Consider the following 18,928-nt stretch of genomic DNA (forward strand, 5'->3'; position numbering starts at 1 on the left):
ATAACCCCCTCGGGATCATTCAATCGAGCTAATAAACAAATTAGAACCAAAGCCCTCCGAGCCTCCTTTAAACTAAAATCAGTACTATCAACAAATTACAATCCATCAATTTCCCTTGCATTAGATCTTTTTGATAGTCTAGTTAAGCCAATTTTATTATACTGTAGCGAAATTCTAGGCTCAAATATCCAATGTAGGGATCTTATTGTTAAAGGAATAAAAGAATCACCAAATGAAAATATTCGAAATATGATATCTAACATCCTATCTCCAATACTAGGATCGCAGGTCAGTATTCTCAAAACAAATCGTATTGGAAAGAAAAGTGACCCTCGCTCTACCCGCCCGATACTCGTCCGTCTGAAAAAATACAATGATAAGCTTGACATAATTAAAAATTCGCACATATTAAGAAATCAAAACATATTGGTAGAACAGCCAAAAATATCGTATGAAGTTCCTGAATTAGAACAAGTTCTCCTAAACTACTACAAAATTTTACTCCGTGTTCCCAGAAGTTCAACTAACGCCGCCGTAAGAGGAGAACTAGGTGCGTTCCCTTTATACATTGACACCCAAACCCACCTTATCAAATATTGGCTCAGACTTAACAACTTGCCTAATGACAGAATCGTGAAAAAAGCTTATGATGTAGCCGTTGAAGAAGATCAAGATTGGGCTGTTCATGTCCAAGATATGTTATCTAGACATGGTTTCCGAAATATCTGGCTCAATCCTAATGTTGATGCCAAATATTTCGGAAACTTATTCAAGGAACGCATGAAGGACACATTCCTATCTGATTGGAGACAAAAAATAAACAGTAATAATAAACTTAAAGTGTACTCTAAAATCAAAACTCGATTTAGTATAGAAAACTACCTATTGTCTATCCAAAACAAAAATTTTGTAACCAACATAACCAAATTGAGAATAAGTGCACATTGCCTGGAAATTGAAAAAGGTCGCCATCGCAATATATCGGCAGACCAGAGACGTTGTCCTTCATGCCAAGATAGTATTGAAGACGAGTACCACTTTCTTATAACATGTCCTACATATAATGCTGAAAGACAAGTGCTTATGCAATCAATTACATGTAAGTCAAATATTACCCTACCTTACACAGATAGCGATACATTTAATGTATTTATGTCATGTCCAGATTCCATATCTATCCACCTAGGCCAATATATCTACCACGCTATGCAAAAACGAAACTGTACCATTCCTGAATGAGAATTGACAAATGTAAAGTCGCAAATTAGACTAGAAACACGCAACACAATGTCTGTAATTTAGATATAGCTCCACGTTGTAATTAAAGTAGATTGCATTTGATGTAGCGTTATAGTAATTAGAAATTTCCTTAGATTACAACTAGCCTAGAAAAACAACCCTTAGTCTGTATTAGTTCCATGTTGCAATGGCCATAGATCACACTAGATATAGTATTATAGTAAGTAGTATATTGTTATACATATATAGAACCAGATTGTTATGTGTTACCTATGTTGTTTGTAATTTGCCATACATTGTCACTGATGCAATTGTTGTGCAATAAATCATTCATTCATTCATTCATTCATTTAAAAGGTTTAATCATTTTTAACAAACGTAACATCAGTCAAAGCCTGTCATTTTTCTCGCCGAACTGTACTATTTGTATTTGAATGCCATTTTTACAAAAGGAACCTTATTTTGTTTTCCTCTCACGTCGTACAATTTATACGTAGTTAAATGTTATCCAAATGGGGAGGGGGGGCACAAGGCGTCAGCACGTCGCCGGAACGTAAGCAAGAACTTATTATCTCGTATATAGGTTCATTAAGTTGTGTCCAAAGACATATCTTATGCAACGGCTGTTACTCCGATGCAACGTTGGCCAAAGAGAACAAAAGAAAGTCGGCAGTTATAATAGGTTTAAATAGCAGGCTAATTGCCGTATACGCATTGCGTTCCGGTGACGTGCTCCCGCGGTCTACCCCTGTGCCTCCTCCGCTTTGGTGGCTGCTGCAGGCTGCGCGGTGGATGATGAGAAGGAGGGCAGCTGTCCCCCAGCGCCTCGCCACGACTGGAAGGCGAAGAACGTGTCCACCCCGTACGCAATGGTCACCAGAAAGGCGAAAGCCTGAAGAATTGGAAAAAGAAACAATAAAAAAGATCCTCAAGAAATTGTAAGTAAAAAAACACACAAAAAAAACGTGGGGTCTCGTGGCGTAACGGCATGCCGGCAGGGTGTTCGGCCTAGAACTCAGAAGTCCCGGGTTCGAATCCCCCTGACGCCAGCGATGTTGTGCCCTTGGGAAAGGCACTTTACACGACTTTCCTCACTCCACCCAGGTGTAGAAATGGGTATATTGTAAGTGGCACTGTTGAAATAAGTTATGAAAACTTGGGTGCAGTGCCACGTTGTCCTTGCCTGTCCAAAATCGACGTAAAACAACAACAAAAACAATAGCTATCTGCCAAATAAAAACTGTGACCATAGCTTGTCCAGTACACAGATATCAAAACCGGAAGTTCAGCTGCAGTACCTTAAAACGTTGCTACGGGTCCCAAATTCTAATTGCTTCGAGGTCTCATCAAGACCTACCCACATACCAAATATGAAGACAATCTATTCCGGCATGCTCGAGTTATTGTGTTGACTGACACACAGACACACAGACGCTACTGAACTGAAATCATAACCTTCTTGGCGAAGAAAACTATGAATAGATTCTCTTTGTGATGTACATGTCTTTTCAACTTATCACCAGTCAAAATAAATAGCAGTTGTCCTAACCAACATTTCTACGTGCATTAAAATATACAACGTTATATGTTAAGCATTGAACCGTATATCAATTCTAAGGCAAACTTTTCTGCGTTTCCTCGTTCTGTGCGTTTTCCTGAAAGATTGCTTTTCTGACTCTATATTCATGTTCTCTATTCACATATACAAACCAGCTTTTCTGGACGATGTTTGATTCTCTGTTTTGATCACTTTTCACACTTACCACCCTCCTAAAAGCAGGACCCCTATCGCTCAATTCGTTGGCCCCGGTAGACACGGTTCTGGTGACGTTACTGACAGTTTCTCATGAATAATTAATGAGCTACCCTTATTTGGCACCATTTGGCGGTTAATTTGTTCTGAACCTAAAGTAACGATGTGAGACGTTACCTGATTGGTTGATAGTTTCCCAGCTTTTGCTTTAGATGAGGTTTAGCAAACCCTCTGATTGGCTGAAGCTGTTTTGGTGGCGACGTCGCCAGAACCGTGGCTACCGGGGCTAAAGAGCAGGCCGCCTACGCGAGCGAGCCAACGAATCGATCGATAGGGGTCCTGCTTCTAGGAGGGTGACACTTACCGCCGCCGCTGCATAGGTAGAGTAGTGTCCTGTGGCCATGAAACTATTCCCGCCTACCCCAGTCGTGCCAGCCTGGACACAGGCCGCTATGAAGTACAAGACCGTCACAATAGCAGAGTACACCGTCTCCTGGGGATGACGAAAAGTTGTGGATGCTGCTTGAAACGTCTGACCGTTTTCAAAATCTTATCCAGTTGCTTGAGTAAGTAAGTATAGTAAGTAAGTAAGTAATGTTTAATCTTGATGAACAGTTCGTTAAGACGTTGATGAAAGTTAAACATCCAGGTAGTAAGATACGCCAAAAATAAGACTTTCGTTAAGACTTTTTGAAATGCGTTCTCACCCTTTTCAATCAGCCATCAGATCTACATGCAGTTAGAATTTAGTTTGAGAAACCAGACAGCTATGCATTATACATGTATATACTTTAGGTTGTTACAACCTCCTTGGTTGTTACATGGTCAGTTGGCCTATTGGACACTTTGCTAGGTATATACTTGGCAAGTTAGATAGTTTGCCCGTTAGACAGTCGCCTCGTTTGGCACTTCGTTCGTTAGATAGTTGGGCCGTTCAGATTGACCAACCACAGCCCTGAAAAAGACGCACGCCAATTAGGTATTTCTTTAAAAAGAGTTACCTAATTGGCGTTCGTCTTTTTGTATTTTTAACTTTCTATGCATCTTGTTGAGTGACACACACGTGTACAACAAAGTAAGAAGAAGAAACAAAGTTCTCACTTACTATGAGATTCCAGTTGAAAGTGGATATGATCGGCATGGAGTCGCGGAGGGATAGCAGACAGAAGATGGAGTAGAGTAGAGTAAACAACCATGACGTCACGGCCACGAACATCACCCAGTGCTGTCCTCCGGCGTAGACATACGAGGCCACGCATGCCCAGACGATCAAGCCGAACAGCTAACAGAAAAAATAAGAGTTCGGAGACCTCAAATCTCCATGAAATATATATCAAGCAAATTAGACCCCACATTTGCATAATTCATATTCAACTATGTTCACTGTCACATGACTAACAGGTGTGAGCTACCACAACATACCTAGGATGGAAGTATGGATTTTCCTCATTACTTATGCAAATGTAGTCCCAATTTGCATAATTTACAATTCATTGTGTACATCTGTCTAAGCTACCTGCATAGTAAATAACATGAAAATCTGTTATCTTCAATTATTCTCCTTAAAAGATTTTGACAAATACGCCATTGCAGTTCCAGTGACACATACCAGGAGGAGAGGGCCCAAAATCGACCTTGACCTCCTCCTTCCAACACCTACCCACATACCAAAGATCATTACAATCCATCTACACGTTCTTCAGTTATGCTGAATTTAAGCATCGGGAGGCACACACATACACGCACGCAAACACACACGCAAACACACTCAAATCAATATCCCCATGAAAAAGTATTTTTTCATGGAGATAATAAAATAAACATAGAACGTCATGACGTATACCAATGCAGTGGATTTAAATAGTTGTAATCTACAGGTTCAAAGAGAGATGCTACATTCATTCTATCTATATTAGGATAAGTTCTTATATTTCTAGGAAAAATTGTCATTGGTATGACTATGACTGTCTGTTATGTGTTGTTTTTTTACAAATCAATTACACGTGTAGAATTCAATGCAGCTCGGTACCCATTGCTTGTACATAGCCCCTATTAAAAGTAGGGCACCGTATTCATTCGTGAGTATTGACTTTGACCCTAGCTACACCTGACTAAAGCCACACGCCCACCTGTCATCTAATATAATGAATGAATGAAAGACCTTTATTGTACATTTATGCCTAAACAAGCTAAGTACAGGTCATGGTGATGAGCAAAGGAATACATACAGTATTCTAATATACATCCTACAAGACACTGGGACATGTGGAAACGGAGAAATGCTACAGTAACTTTCTTTAGAGTCTAGCATAGACCAACGAAAACTCAAGAAACGGCATGTTTTCATGAATCAAAGATGGACGCCTAGTCAAGAGTTAAATGTGTACAAACATACATACTTACCAGTTCCACTACTTTCAATATCCCCGGTATGCTCTTAAGGTAGTCGATGTTAAGGCTAACCGTGGACCCCGCTGTTGTCGTCAGTGTTGTCGACTGTCCTCCTGTTTGAGTGTCTACTGTACTTGGAAAGGCCGGGTCATCCATGTTGTGTTCTACCCTGTGTTTTAGCCGTCCGAGGGCGTTGAGTTTGGACGTTTGGCGTACAAATACGTGAGCCACTGTGCAAGGGTCGACACTGGGTTAAACATTAACTACAGAACAAATAGTTAAACATTATGACTACGCAGTGCTGTCATCATCCCCATAGCACTTAGTACGTTTAGCAAGCCGGATGCAATTCAAGTAATTGCTTTCCCAATGGCGCTTGAAACGTGAAATAGTTGATTGATTATGTTAATTTATAGCAACATGTATGAAACGGGACGGTGGCCGGTACCGACTTCTAGGCTTTGACCTACTTCTGACGTTACACTTTTTTAGTATTTAGGCACGTCAGTGGTTATATGCGTATCGTGACTAACTGAAGACTAATATAATGAGTTACATCTTTTAATTAATTTGTTGGATCAAGATTTCAAGAACCACTAGACAGTATACAATATCTCACAAGAGTTCGGAGACCTCAAATCTCCATGAAATATACATTATGCAAATTAGGCCCACATTTGCATAATTCATATTCAACAATGTTCACTGTCACATGACTCGCAAATGCCACAAGTATGACATTCCATTCATCTACCAATATGGAATTACAGTATTTTCTCATTAATTATGCAAGTTAGGTCTTCATTTGGATAACTTTTATCTATCAGTGTTCCTTTATTTCTCAGTTACAACATATGTTGCATTTTAAACTGTCGTACCATTGAACGGAGTGGGTTTATAAAATCCCCCCTTAATGATGCAAATTAGATTCTGATTTGCATTATCACTTAAGTCACCCACATAATAGCAACAAGTATACAGGTTTGGTTGTATATCCCTTTGCCCAAACACAGTCAAAACAATATCCCCATGAAAAAATCTTTTTTCATGGAGATAAAAGGCTTATTTGGTGCTCTCGTATACTGTATGTATTCGCCAAAACGCCTAAAATGATTGACAGAACGTTGCTGAATTAGAATTGATTATGAAATCTCTTGAGTACCTCTGTCGTTTCTATGAATAGATAAGACATTTAAATAAAACATCGACCAACCAAAGAATCCGGAAAGAAACATTCCATTTTATTACGTATCTACTTAAACAAGAAACGTCAAGTCCAAAAGTCAACTCACATGTTCAGAATGAAAAATATCATGCATAATAATAGCTTAACATCCACTAACAGATACAAAAAGGTAACATACATGGTGATAAAGTCGTTACAAATGCGTTATTTTCAGAACTGACACACATATGTATATGCTTTATGATATTCATGACCAAAATCAAACTTTCTTTGAACAACATTTTTTCGGAATTTCCTTGTTAAAGGTATTCCTATAATTGCTATATGCTGCTTTAGAAATATTAGAAACTAACATGCCCGATGACATTGGTTTAAAGATTCAGTGATATTTAGTTATAAACCTCATTATATAATTGCAAGCTATATAAGTAGCAGTTGATTATATAGTACACGCATTGCGAAATTATAGAGCAAGTGTCAATGTTTTGTAATGTAATTACAAGGCAAAGACGACACTTCAAGCAAAATATACATTTAGAGACATCATAACTTCAAATAGATTTACTTCGCTTTCATCGAACCAGACGCAAATTTCGAACAACGTGACAATAGATCTAATGGGTGAAATTTCATTACGTCGAAACCATTGCACTGTCCAAACAGTTAAGAAATTGACGAATTTATCATAAATGAATTTTGATAAGTTCCTTTTGATAAACAAAGACGCTATTGGTTTAGAGAAAAAAACACCCTTGCACACTTGTAATTTCTTTTCCGAAGAGCGGAAAATACAACAACGTCTTTTAAACTTATTTCCTATGATATAGGACGCACGAAAACATCGAGCCAATACTTATCTAGTATTGTATGTCAGTGCGTTACAAAACAACTAAAAACCAAATATGTTATTGTAAAGAAACATATTGCTAGTCATCTGCGTAGTAAACCAAACAAAAATGACTTTACTAACATTTTCCTGTAAATGAAAATATAACTACCTTAATGTATGTAGTAAAACAAAACAAAAACTTATCAGTCACGAAATTGACTTATGATTGTACTAATCGCCAAGCAGATGTCAGGGAAAAGTTCATAACGTTTTCTGGCAGCGAGGGTTGAGTGTCAGCAAAACGTAGTACACTGACAGCGCTACAAATGTCCGCCTAACATCTGCTTGGAAGTTCAGTTAGATCATTCTCTTAGCACACAGAGCCTCGACCGCGGCCTATACAATATGCCAAAAACCGGGCTGAGGTTTCCACTTTTGTTGGCTTGGCCTCTAACCAGCTGTCAGCCAATCAGAGGATCAGATTTACCTGAAGGATACATCTAGGCGATTCTTTGATTGGCTGATAGCTAGATAGAGGCCACAACCACAAAAGTGGAACAGAGACAAGACAGTGGGCGTTATAGACTTCCTGGCACGATTGACCACTTTCTGACATCACGTATTCGTAAAGACACGTGTCATTAAAGTCACGCGTCTGTAACTCTCGCGAGTTTACGTTCGGCAGTGATTTGTCATTATTGATCCTGAAAAAGGCGACAGTGGCCGTCGCAAATTTGATCCATGAACACTTTAGTGTTCGAAGAAAGTTTAGCACTTGATAACAAAAGGGGAAAGCTCAGCCGAGTTTAGTAAACCTTCCTAAAGTTATTTTGTACAGGCCGCGGGCGACGCTTTACGTAGGAGAATGAGTTCGACAGACGCTGCTTGTCTACGGCTGCGTGCCGGCTCCTGCCGCCGCCCCGCCGCCCTGACTACGCCAAGCCTGGACCGCGAAGAAGGCGTCGGCGACGTAGGCGATTGTGGTGAAGAAAGCAAAGGCCTGAAGAGGGGACAAGAAGTTCCAAAGAACATCAACAAAAAATTCATTGGGTAATATGATATTAATAATCACAGAACGAACAAGAAATCTAAGACTTCATACCTCCTTGAAATATTTAGTTTTTGTGAATTTCTTGTTTTACTGATAATCGTGTATTTCTCATGAATTATGTCTATGCATTTTCCTGCATATGCAAATGTGTACCTTGGCCAGGCCAACTTTCATATGCTGCCAATCTCCGTTTACTCCATCTTATGCTTCATATCCTGTCACTCTACAATATTCAAATAATTGCAGACACACATCAAGACAAACAAATAAACGCGTAGACTGAAAACAAAACCTGTTTTCATCACACTGAAGGAAACCTCTTGCATTTGTTTGCATATTGATCCAGCAATGATTTTCTTGTGCGGTTTTTGTCATACTTACAGCGGCAGCTGCGTATGTGGTGTAGCCGGGTAAGTACACCCATCGTGTGGCGGTGGTGCCCGCCTGAACACATGCCGCCAGGAAGTACAGTACAGACGCACCACCGTTATATGCCATCTCCTGCAATGATAAAGGGACACAGAAACCTTTTAGAACTAGAGTTAAATATTTGTGCTACATATACTTCAGGTTTGCTATGTTAGTTTAGCGATTACGGGGTCTTTTTATAAATATGAATTAGTATTGAATTTTTCTTTTTGAGTTGAATGTGTGATAGTTGTGTGCCGATTTGTTAAAAATAGAAACAACGCTAGCGACTAAACACCCCTCCCAAAGAAATGGTATGTATGGCTACCCTGCGACGTCACAAAATCAAGATGGCGGCCACCACACATGCCAACTACGCAAACCTGTAATTCTTCTGTTCCACTGGCGCAAACGGTAATCGACTTAGTTTTGTTGGCGGGTGTTCATATTTTGAAGGTGTTGAGAAAAAAGAGGCAATCTAAACCAGGGCATTGGTCTTCTCTCGACTGGGACGGGGGCCGATATCGACTTCCAACAACCTTTGACCTTTTGCTGACGTCACATGTCAATACAGCTCAAGTGTCCATAGCGATTGGGTCAGAATGCTGAACGAGACTGAAAAATCCAGTGAGTAAATTTCTTTTTGAGTTGGAGAACATTTTAATTCTTCATAATGATATATTCTACCAGCACAGAAGAACTTTATGACTTGCTATCGAAACAAACGTACTATGAACGGCCATGGCAGGCCTGAGAGGACCGGCACGTTGGTGTGAACGGAGAGCACGAACAAGATGAAGAGGATAAGGGTGATGAGCCAGGTTGTCACGGCAACGAACATCACCCAGTGCTGTCCCGCCCCAATGCCGTTCAGGTAGTACTGGTACGGGTAGGACGCCACGCACGCCCACGTGATCAGACCAAAGAACTGAGGAAAGAAAAAAAAAATCACTAATTACTTGGAATACAATGATTGAATAGTACACTTATTCCACTTTCTGTTTTTTTATTTATTTATTGCATGGTTCAGCATGTACATGCCAGGGTTGCCCATCTAGCCGTAGGCTATTACCAAGGGCGAACCCATGTGCGGCCATAGGACTGTAGGTTTTGAACCACTCACACCGGGGCATGCCCCTACTCTTTTTCGAAAGGTGTAATGGGTTCTTTAACGTGCGCGAGGTGTGGCTCTCCCCAAACACGGGACCTCCATTTAACGTCCTATCCGAGGGACGCCCCTAACCGAAGCTAGGTACTCATTTACGCCTGAGTGATGTATTGTTTTATGTTGAAATTAGCCCTCGGGCAAGAACTTGAAAAAAAAAACCCTCACTATCATTAAACATACTCTAAGCCTAATTGATTTTATCTAAATAGTCTCTGACACTGTTCTTACCTTGCTTATTAGATTTCTACATCTACATTTGCTCAGTAAGGTCATGAAATATGACCAGATAATCTATTTCATATTTGTGTATACTGTCAAAACAATATAAAAAAAGTGATTTTAAATCGCATATTTTGTAGGACAACACTTTTTGATTCACAAGAAGGACTCAACTTTCTTAACTCAATTATCTCACAAGTTTAACTGACTGTTATCAAAAACACGCCATGCTTGACTTGTGCGTCAGGGTAATTGGGGGTCAATGACCTTAAAACGGTTACAAATATTACATGATATATGGCTATCCAGGAAGAGAGTCAAAATGAAGATAAAATGCACAATGACAGATTTCTTTTTAAAAAATAACCCGAAATTCTGACGAAAGAAGAAGTGTTGTTAGGACAGTCGCAGAATGGAATAAATACATGAATATTTTGACCTCGAACTAGCTAGCGACCTGAAAAAATGGTACCAACATTCTACCCTCCTCTATAACCAAAACAACAAGTTAAATCCACTATATTCGTTTCAAATTAGCTTCTGAAACAAACACTGCATACATACTGGAACTAGAGCGTAGTGAGCTAAGCCAATAACGTACAATTCTATCCTGTTACCTGGATACGTCTACAATGCACATAACAACATTATGAGGTGAATGCACAGCTTGAAATATTGTAAACTTTTAAAAAGCTTGGTCTTTTGAGTTGGTCTTTTCTATATCAATATCATTTGTAGTTTACTGAACTTAAAAATCGGCGAGCAGGCCAACAAGAGTGACCCCACGCCCCCCTCCCCCTTGTCCAACTGAAACTTCCTAATTCTGTAGCGTCCGGGTCGCCATTGTGATGACGTATTTCACGACTACATACGTCGGTCGGGTGCTTGGTGAAAGGTAAGTATACGAAGTATGATCAACAGATATACCTGTTTACCCCAATTTTAACAATATCTTCACTCATTTGTATCGTATAAGCGGGAATTTTTGTCCCTAATAACTAAAATCGTAAGAATCCAAACCACGCCTCTTTCATGTATGGCACAGGTCATGTTACCTGGTCGGGAAGCCGACCATTTTTAATTCCCTTGGGGGTTGATATGTTTATCAAGGTTCTACCCTCCACTAATTTAGTGACACATTTTCAAAATGGACGACAAACAAGGTATGAAACTCACCAGCTCACAGACTTTCAAGATACCAGGTATACTCTTGATGTAGTCGATGTTAAAGCTGATCATAGAACCACCACCTGTAGTAGTTTTAGGTGGTGCACTCCCAGGCGTTGAAGACATGGTATCCACCGAATCAGGGAAAGCTGGGTCCTCCATTTTTGTCTTTTCTGTTCTTGTTAGATTTACTCTAAACGCTGTGAGTACTAAATTCTAGCCGTTACAAGGCTTTGTGTGTTGAGTACACACTTGTTAAAGTTTAACTCAAACCGTGCGTGCAAACAACGCAAACCCGCCCACGGCTTCGTGAACTGGTATTGTTTACGGACTGGTCCACTCACTTCCCTAAAAGGTGTAAAAATTATATTATCAATCTTATAGTCATCATTCAAAGTCGGAATTTTAGTAAACTTTATGTTTACTACATAAAAAATTTACTAAAAATACCCCACTTATTTAACATTATATATGATAATAATTTCAGGGTATAAATCGCAATCAATTTGTTTCCACTGCCCTAGAATAGTATGGTACAGTCCAATACAAACATGCATGTGACTGAAACAAGGGAAGCGTTCAACAAGAGGTCAAAGGGTAATAGAGTTATTCTCAACGAATGCTGGTGTGGACAACAACATTTTCTTGTTACAGTATACGTAGCCCTACTAGTAGTCCTGTATCTCGTTATAGCATAGTGTACATACTGTAAACAGGTTTATTTCATCGTGTACATACTGTAAACATGGTTATTGTGGTGCTAAGGTTTATTCTAAGTTGAAAGCGAACAGATCTAAGATAAGAGTCCGACAGGACGTTTCATGCCACACCTAGGTCTTGAACATACATGTACTTAGGTATAAGACCACGTGGATATGATGTCACGCCTTATCGTGGCAGGGTATCTTTCTTACACACAAAAGGTTAGGGACCAACTTACGTGTCCATGGAAAAAGGAAACAAAGCACAACAAATCCGCATTTGAAAGATGAACAAAACAGATATCACAGGTCCAAAGCAAAGCGTACAACAGGTAACAAGTTATACGTCTACGTACATGGAGAGTAGTGTACATGTGGTTAGACTAATGCTGTTCTGGTCAAGGTTAAGGAAACAGGGTTGTAGCGGTATTTAAGAGCCAATAATACAATGCCTCATACACTGATGTCCGAGAAAAATGGTCTACGTGTTCTTGAGTTATACCCCCCCCCCCCATGAAGAAGTCTATAGCCAAAAGAATACAAGAACGACCAATACACAATCAAACATTTTAATTGTAAAGAACAGGAAATGCAAGAAATGAGTATCATTCTAGAAATAATATACCAACTAGTATCAGGCTACGCCAGCTTTTTACTAAGTATTGAGCCTACTAGTGGAGTACAATTGTTCTCTTAGAGATTTAGAGAGAGGCAAGTAAAAAGTGTCGACAAATAAATACATTCTCTCATTCAATTGTGTCAGAATTCTATAATATCATAGCCCCACCTTAATTCAAATATAAAAACTCATACAAACGCAAATCTTACATTTTTGATACTTATGCAATGTAGACCTGGCACCAATTAGTCATATTTGAAAAACAATATTCTATCTGACGTTACTTTTCGAGTTAAGCACATTGAATTACATCAAATTAACTACGAAAGTATGACATATGACAACCGTTCGTGCCATGGTGTCAAAGTCAATATCAGTCAAAACACGAAAATACATTCATTGTCTACAAGCGAAAACAAATCAAAACACACCACATGGTCAAAGTTACACAAAATAAACTAGATAATACTAAACAATGCATGCACAAAAAAAAAACACGATGTTTTGCTGTAATGACATTAATTAATTGCTATCACTAACGAACCTGTCCAAGAGTACACACTTGTAGTACAATGGTAGAACTGAGTTTTAGGAGATACGTTGCCTAGTGAAATGTGTGTTCACAAAAGATTTACTTTTTTCAACATCAGCAACTTTTTTATTTAGATTTATGGCTTTTCCGTACTTCCCTACAGATCAAAACTAAACAATTAACAATATGCTTTCCTAGATCCTGAACAGGAACAGGAAGTATAGTAGTTCTCCTTCTTGTTTTTGTTCAGACCAAGAAGACCGGCTTTAGAATATCATTGTCTTGAAGTGTTTGGGACATTTGAGCCAAGAAACGTATATTGTGGCCAACTAGTAGCTGTATTTAAATCTATTACTCTGAAAATTGGTATTCACATTATCAACTGTTTGGAGAATAATCTCATTAATGCTATGTCTTACAAAAACTACCAGTACCTAAACCCCGCACATCTGATTGGAGATTGGTTCAACCAATGCTAAAGCCGTACACTAACAACCGGACGTACAAAAACTAGCTAACACCACACATCTGCATGCTTGGAAATGTGATATTTGGGGACGACCAACAACCGGGCGTACAAAAACTAGCTAACACCGCACATCTGCTTGGAAAGGTGATATTTTGTGACAACCAACTAACGGACGTACAAAACTAGCTAACGCCGCACATCTGCTTGGAAATGTGATATTTGGGGACGACCAACAACCGGACGTACAAAAACTAGCTAACACCACACATCTGCTTGGAAATGTGATATTTGGGGACGACCAACAACCGGACGTACAAAAACTAGCTAACACCACACATCTGCTTGGAGATGTGATATTTGGGGACGACCAACAACCGGACGTACAAAAACTAGCTAACACCGCACATCTGCTTGGCGATGTGATATTTCCGCACATCTGCTTGGAGATATTTTGGGAGACTACACGGCGGCGGGTTGCGCGGGCGGGTCAGGGGTCATGTGACGGTTGATCGGAGGTTCTTCCCGCCAGCATGCGAAGGACAGGTAGGCGTCGATGCCGTACGCGATGGTCGTGAAGAAAGCAAACGCCTGCAAAAAGAGAGCAGAGGTGAAGATAAGGTGTATTTTCATTAAATTTTCATCAAGTAAGATATACGCACTTTAAATTTCATGAAATCTATGAAAACTTTGGCTGTCCTCCCTCTAAATACAGTGTAGATGTAATTCTATGGTCGTCATGTGAATTACATTATGCAATAGCAAGTATCCAGGGGACGAGAGATAATTTTTTTTTCCTCAAAATCTTTTATGATAAGGGAGGGGTCAACAGACATACAGTAGCGAGAGTCAAACTTTCCTTGGGTGGTAATGCGATAAAAAAACACAAAAAAAAAACAGTTAAACATAAAGGCAGACATGTGGTCAGATACAAAGACAGACATAAAGACAGATAAACAGATGAACGGACAGACACACAGATAGACAAACATCAAAACAGACAAAAAGAGAAACGGAAAATTGCAAACAGACAGACAGACGGACGGACAGACAGACAGACAAACAGACAGACAGACAGACAGACAGTCAGACAGAGAGACAGACAGACAGACAGACAGACAGGCAGACAGACAGATAGACAGGCAGTCAGATAGACAAAGAAATTACCGAAGCTGCGCTGTTTGTACTGTTGTTCCAAACTGTTGTTCCAAACGTCCCAGACGGTAGTGGCAGACAGACAGACAGACAGACAGACAGACAGACAGACAGACAGACAGACAGACAGATAGACAAACAGAAAAGAGACAGAAATGTGAATCATTTTACCGAAGCGGCGCTGTATGTGCTGTTGTACCATGCTGCCCAGACGGTGGCCGGTAGTGGCGGGCAGACAGACAGACAGACAGACAGACAGACAGACAGACAGACAGACAGACAGACAGACAGACAGACAGACAGACAGACAAACATGTAGGCACACAGACAGACAGGCATACATACATACATTCAGATAGACAGACGAACAAAGAAACGAACAAACGAACAAACGAACAAACGAACAAACAAACAGAAAACAGACAGAAATACGAATGATTTTACCGAAGCTGCGCTGTATGTGCTGTTGTACCAAGCTGCCCAGACGGTGGCCCTGTTGCCGGTAGTGGCGGCCACCACGCAGGCGGCGATGAAGTACATCAGGGTCACCCCGGCGTGATAGCAGAACTCCTGTCAGGAAGAAAACACATATGGTATTTACTGCCAAGTACATATTGTCGACGCCTTTAGAAATGGACGACACGTATAATATATTAGAATATCACTGTTGTGAGGGGTATCGCATGTTTTGATGATATGATTTGAAAAAAAACCCAAAAAAACACACCTAGGACGTTCCTCTGCAGCTTAAAAAAGCCAACAGGGGGCCAAGAGTCTGATTGTTTCTTTGGTAGGTCAACACCTATAGCTAACAACGAATCTAATATCCACATAATTTAGCTACTGGAGCCAGTTAGAAGCTATATCAAGTTATCCATAGTTTTTTAATTTCTTGCTGTTCACTTACAAAGCTATATAGACCGTAGAAAACTTCACGGAAAACATTCATTCTTCACGGCGCGGTCACATTCGTAGCAGGTCGCCCTACGTTTTTGGCAAACGTCGACTGTATTTTCCAATTAAAATCTTGGGCGACGTCCGTCGAACACTAAAAACTTCCCCCATGAGATGATACCATCTCTTGGACATGGACAAAGTCAGTATCGACTAACCTGTTGAAAGGCAAAGATTTGGATCAACTTTCATTTTTTTTTAAATCGCCCGAAGCCCACGTAATCGACAGGACGTCGGCCGTACTTCGACCGAAAATGCAAATTTGAAGCTCGCCAACACGTCGGCCGAGCTGAATTTCTTATTTGTGGCGGGGGCTTTACAGAGGTACAAGGTGACATTGACTTACAATGAAGGGCCAGGGTAGCGCGGACAACGGCGCCTTGTTGTGAAGGGTCAGTAGATGTACCACCAGTAGCAGAATGGTCGCCAGCCAGGCCGTAACTTCCACAAACATGACGAAGTTTTCCCCACAGCAGTATCCCGAAGACGCGATGCATACCCAGGCGATAAAACCTAGAAACTGGGAATAAAATTACATTGGTTATTACTATTACACTGTTTCAAAACACTGGTATCCGCAATGGAATACCATTTAAAGTGCCTTGTTTAGCTATCCTGAAAAAAAAGGGTTGTACAGTCAAACCTGCCCAAGGCGACCACCCGGGGACCGAGCAAAAACGGTCGCGATGGACAGGTGGTCGCCATGAAGAGGATTCCACTCGTAATATGTTTCCAGGTCGAGGTGTTCAAAATATACAGTGTACTACGTAGATGGATGGGAAATTATATGATTTTAGAAAACATGACCCCCACCAGGTTCAATTCTCATTGACAGAAAGATCCTACAGAAATTGCATTTTCTGTTATCGTTGTAATATTTGTATACTACATCGTGTACAAATTTTCGTCATATTTTTGACTAAAAAAATGTCTGCCTCTATGATCTCGCAGCACCCATTCATACGTATTCATACGTTACGTTTGAGTACACACACGCACATAAAATCTATTTTTAAGGCCTAAGACAAATCCCTGCCTTATGCATTCACGAGGATTTTAGAGATTGACAGTAACGGGAAAGCGCCGTCTAGCGTCCATGAGCATAAATGCACTAATCGTTTGTCGGAGGCGTGGTCTATGTAAATAAATCACATTGTAGAAACGATCAACTAGTTGAAGAGTTATTAGGCACTTGTCATTCTATATATCATGTATCCATGTTACTTCCCGTAGCTATTCACGGATTAAAGCTAGAAAACTTCAGAATAACTCACCTTTTTGTGACAGGTGTGTTATTTTGAAGCATATGGGCTGAAGAGATACATGTAAGTTTCAAACCCCGCGAGACAGAAAAACACGTATAAACTCAGCGTTCTTCGTGTATGTGATTTCTTGCATATTGATCTAGTTTTGTACGTAGTCTCTGTTGCTTGCCTCCAAGCTTATCAACTTTCTCCGTAAGTTTTTTGTGTACCAGACAAATGATTCTATATACATAACGTCACCGACTAGAACGAAGTGTTGATTTTTACCCGCCACTCCCTCCCAAGCAGTTTTCTGTCCACCATAATGTCAATGTCCTATCCCTTAATCATTAAAATCTGAGCCTTAGATTGCTTTTCAGCGTCACTGTGGCAAGATTCCGACTTAGTTGAATATGTCCTTTGGTATTAGCCAGTACGAACATTCTAACCTATGACCCCGAAAACATGCCAGTCTTTAAAGTTGTTTTTCCAGTTTCACGCCTACGGCTCCACTGAATATTTTGTATACAAGACACGTTTGAACGTTGAATAAACTGTTTAAATTAAACAACAATAAAAAAACACAACTTCAAATGCTGAGACTAGCTACAATAACCGATGTCGTTTTGTCTATCTGAAATGATATAGTCTACAAGTTTTTACGTAAAATCTTAATTAAGCTGAGACGAATGTGTACATACCAGCTCTACAATTTTTAAGATTCCAGGTATAGTCTTGATGTATTCTACATCGACCATAGGGGCTGAGATCGGCATGTTAGCTGTGGTAGTTGTTGCGGTGTAGGCTTGTGGGGCCTCCACGGCTTCGGCGGTTACGTCACCCATGGTTCTGTTGGCTTTTCAGGCAAAACCTCTGACAGGAAGACAAACTTTTCAACAGACGGTGCTTGGCGAGACAACGCGGAAAGTATACCCGAGGGAGCTTAGCGTATACAGAACGAACCACTGTTATTTAGGTTATAAAAACTTCGTTGTGTTTTTTATAACCACTCTTGAAGAGCAAAAATTACCTGTTCTTAACTTCTGGAGATTGTTTAAGACACTAATTGATCCGAACGATATTGTATCATAATTAACGTGAATGTACGGCGGCTTTTGGTATACAAATAATATGTTTGCTCCCCTGATTTCAAAATGGATTGTTCTCCTAGATAGCACACATATTTGGGCGTAACTCTACGTTTTGCATCTAATTATTCTCAGGGGGCCTTGAAATATCTTTATCAGCTCTAAGTGCCGTACAAATGACCACATAATTTTGTTATTTTTCTTTGGTTTTGCTTGACATTTTTGTAACATTTTTTCAGTTTATCACAGATGCGTGTATTGGTAAAGCGACTTAAGTCATAGGAAACAAGTGGATTTGATAGTGTTGTTATTGTTGTCCTTGCTTAACGTCTATTATATCGCTAGACGTGGTCTCGAGAGCTCTTGGTGCTTGGTTTCTCTTCGTTCAGTTACTTGTCTTTCAATGTATATAACTCTTGCGTTACACCTTGATCTGATATCATAGCTTCAGGAAATTCATTTTCCTTAAATGTATATTCAATCAAGGACGCCGTTATTGTTCTTTAGAGAAAAGTTCCCACGAAGTCGGCGTGGGCGGTGGTATTTCATTCAACGCTTGTGGGAAAATGTCAAAAATTGTAAACAACATTTCAAAAAATTTGGTAAATATATTTCAAAGGAAACCCAAGCAATACTAGGGTCCAAAAAAAATCGGATTTTGAAAGTCAATTTATTTAGTCATGTCTATACATGATTAGTTCAAACAATCGTGGCCAGAGTTTTTGTAGGCTCGCGAAACTATGGGGATCATTGTACGG

The 18,928-nt window shown here is 40.0% G+C and overlaps 2 protein-coding genes across 2 annotated transcripts; both read right to left on the reverse strand.

The window, feature by feature from the left end:
* Positions 1 to 1,620: 1,620 nt before the first annotated feature.
* LOC136422162 (uncharacterized) lies at positions 1,621 to 11,754 on the reverse strand. Its single transcript, XM_066409809.1, has 8 exons — positions 11,421 to 11,754; positions 9,588 to 9,785; positions 8,831 to 8,950; positions 8,292 to 8,398; positions 5,396 to 5,636; positions 4,098 to 4,274; positions 3,357 to 3,485; positions 1,621 to 2,131 (listed from the first exon to the last, which is right to left on the reverse strand). The coding sequence occupies exons 1-8, from the start codon at positions 11,571 to 11,573 to the stop codon at positions 1,982 to 1,984; spliced, it is 1,275 nt and encodes a 424-aa protein (XP_066265906.1). The 5' UTR covers positions 11,574 to 11,754; the 3' UTR covers positions 1,621 to 1,981.
* Positions 11,755 to 13,907: 2,153 nt separating this feature from the next.
* LOC136421910 (CKLF-like MARVEL transmembrane domain-containing protein 8) lies at positions 13,908 to 18,015 on the reverse strand. The gene is made up of 4 exons (XM_066409484.1): positions 17,784 to 18,015; positions 16,185 to 16,358; positions 15,329 to 15,454; positions 13,908 to 14,320 (listed from the first exon to the last, which is right to left on the reverse strand). The coding sequence occupies exons 1-4, from the start codon at positions 17,925 to 17,927 to the stop codon at positions 14,192 to 14,194; spliced, it is 573 nt and encodes a 190-aa protein (XP_066265581.1). The 5' UTR covers positions 17,928 to 18,015; the 3' UTR covers positions 13,908 to 14,191.
* Positions 18,016 to 18,928: the final 913 nt, after the last annotated feature.

This window comes from Branchiostoma lanceolatum, chromosome 16 (assembly GCF_035083965.1).
Source record: "Branchiostoma lanceolatum isolate klBraLanc5 chromosome 16, klBraLanc5.hap2, whole genome shotgun sequence".
In the NCBI taxonomy this organism is placed as follows: Eukaryota; Metazoa; Chordata; class Leptocardii; order Amphioxiformes; family Branchiostomatidae; genus Branchiostoma; species Branchiostoma lanceolatum.

Bases quoted from the DNA above. Each gene is read 5' to 3' on its own strand.
- LOC136422162 (XM_066409809.1), bottom strand. From the start codon at position 11,573: ATGGAGGACCCAGCTTTCCCTGATTCGGTGGATACCATGTCTTCAACG. The intron at 8,399-8,830 runs GTAAGTATGACA...TCCCCTCTTCAG, and splicing joins CCACATACGCAGCTGCCGCT to GCCTTTGCTTTCTTCACCAC. The intron at 4,275-5,395 runs GTAAGTATGTAT...TTTTTCTGTTAG, and splicing joins TATTGAAAGTAGTGGAACTG to CTGTTCGGCTTGATCGTCTG.
- LOC136421910 (XM_066409484.1), bottom strand. From the start codon at position 17,927: ATGGGTGACGTAACCGCCGAAGCCGTGGAGGCCCCACAAGCCTACACC. The intron at 16,359-17,783 runs GTATGTACACAT...TTTTATTCCCAG, and splicing joins TCTTAAAAATTGTAGAGCTG to TTTCTAGGTTTTATCGCCTG. The intron at 15,455-16,184 runs GTAAGTCAATGT...TCTTCCTGACAG, and splicing joins CGCTACCCTGGCCCTTCATT to GAGTTCTGCTATCACGCCGG.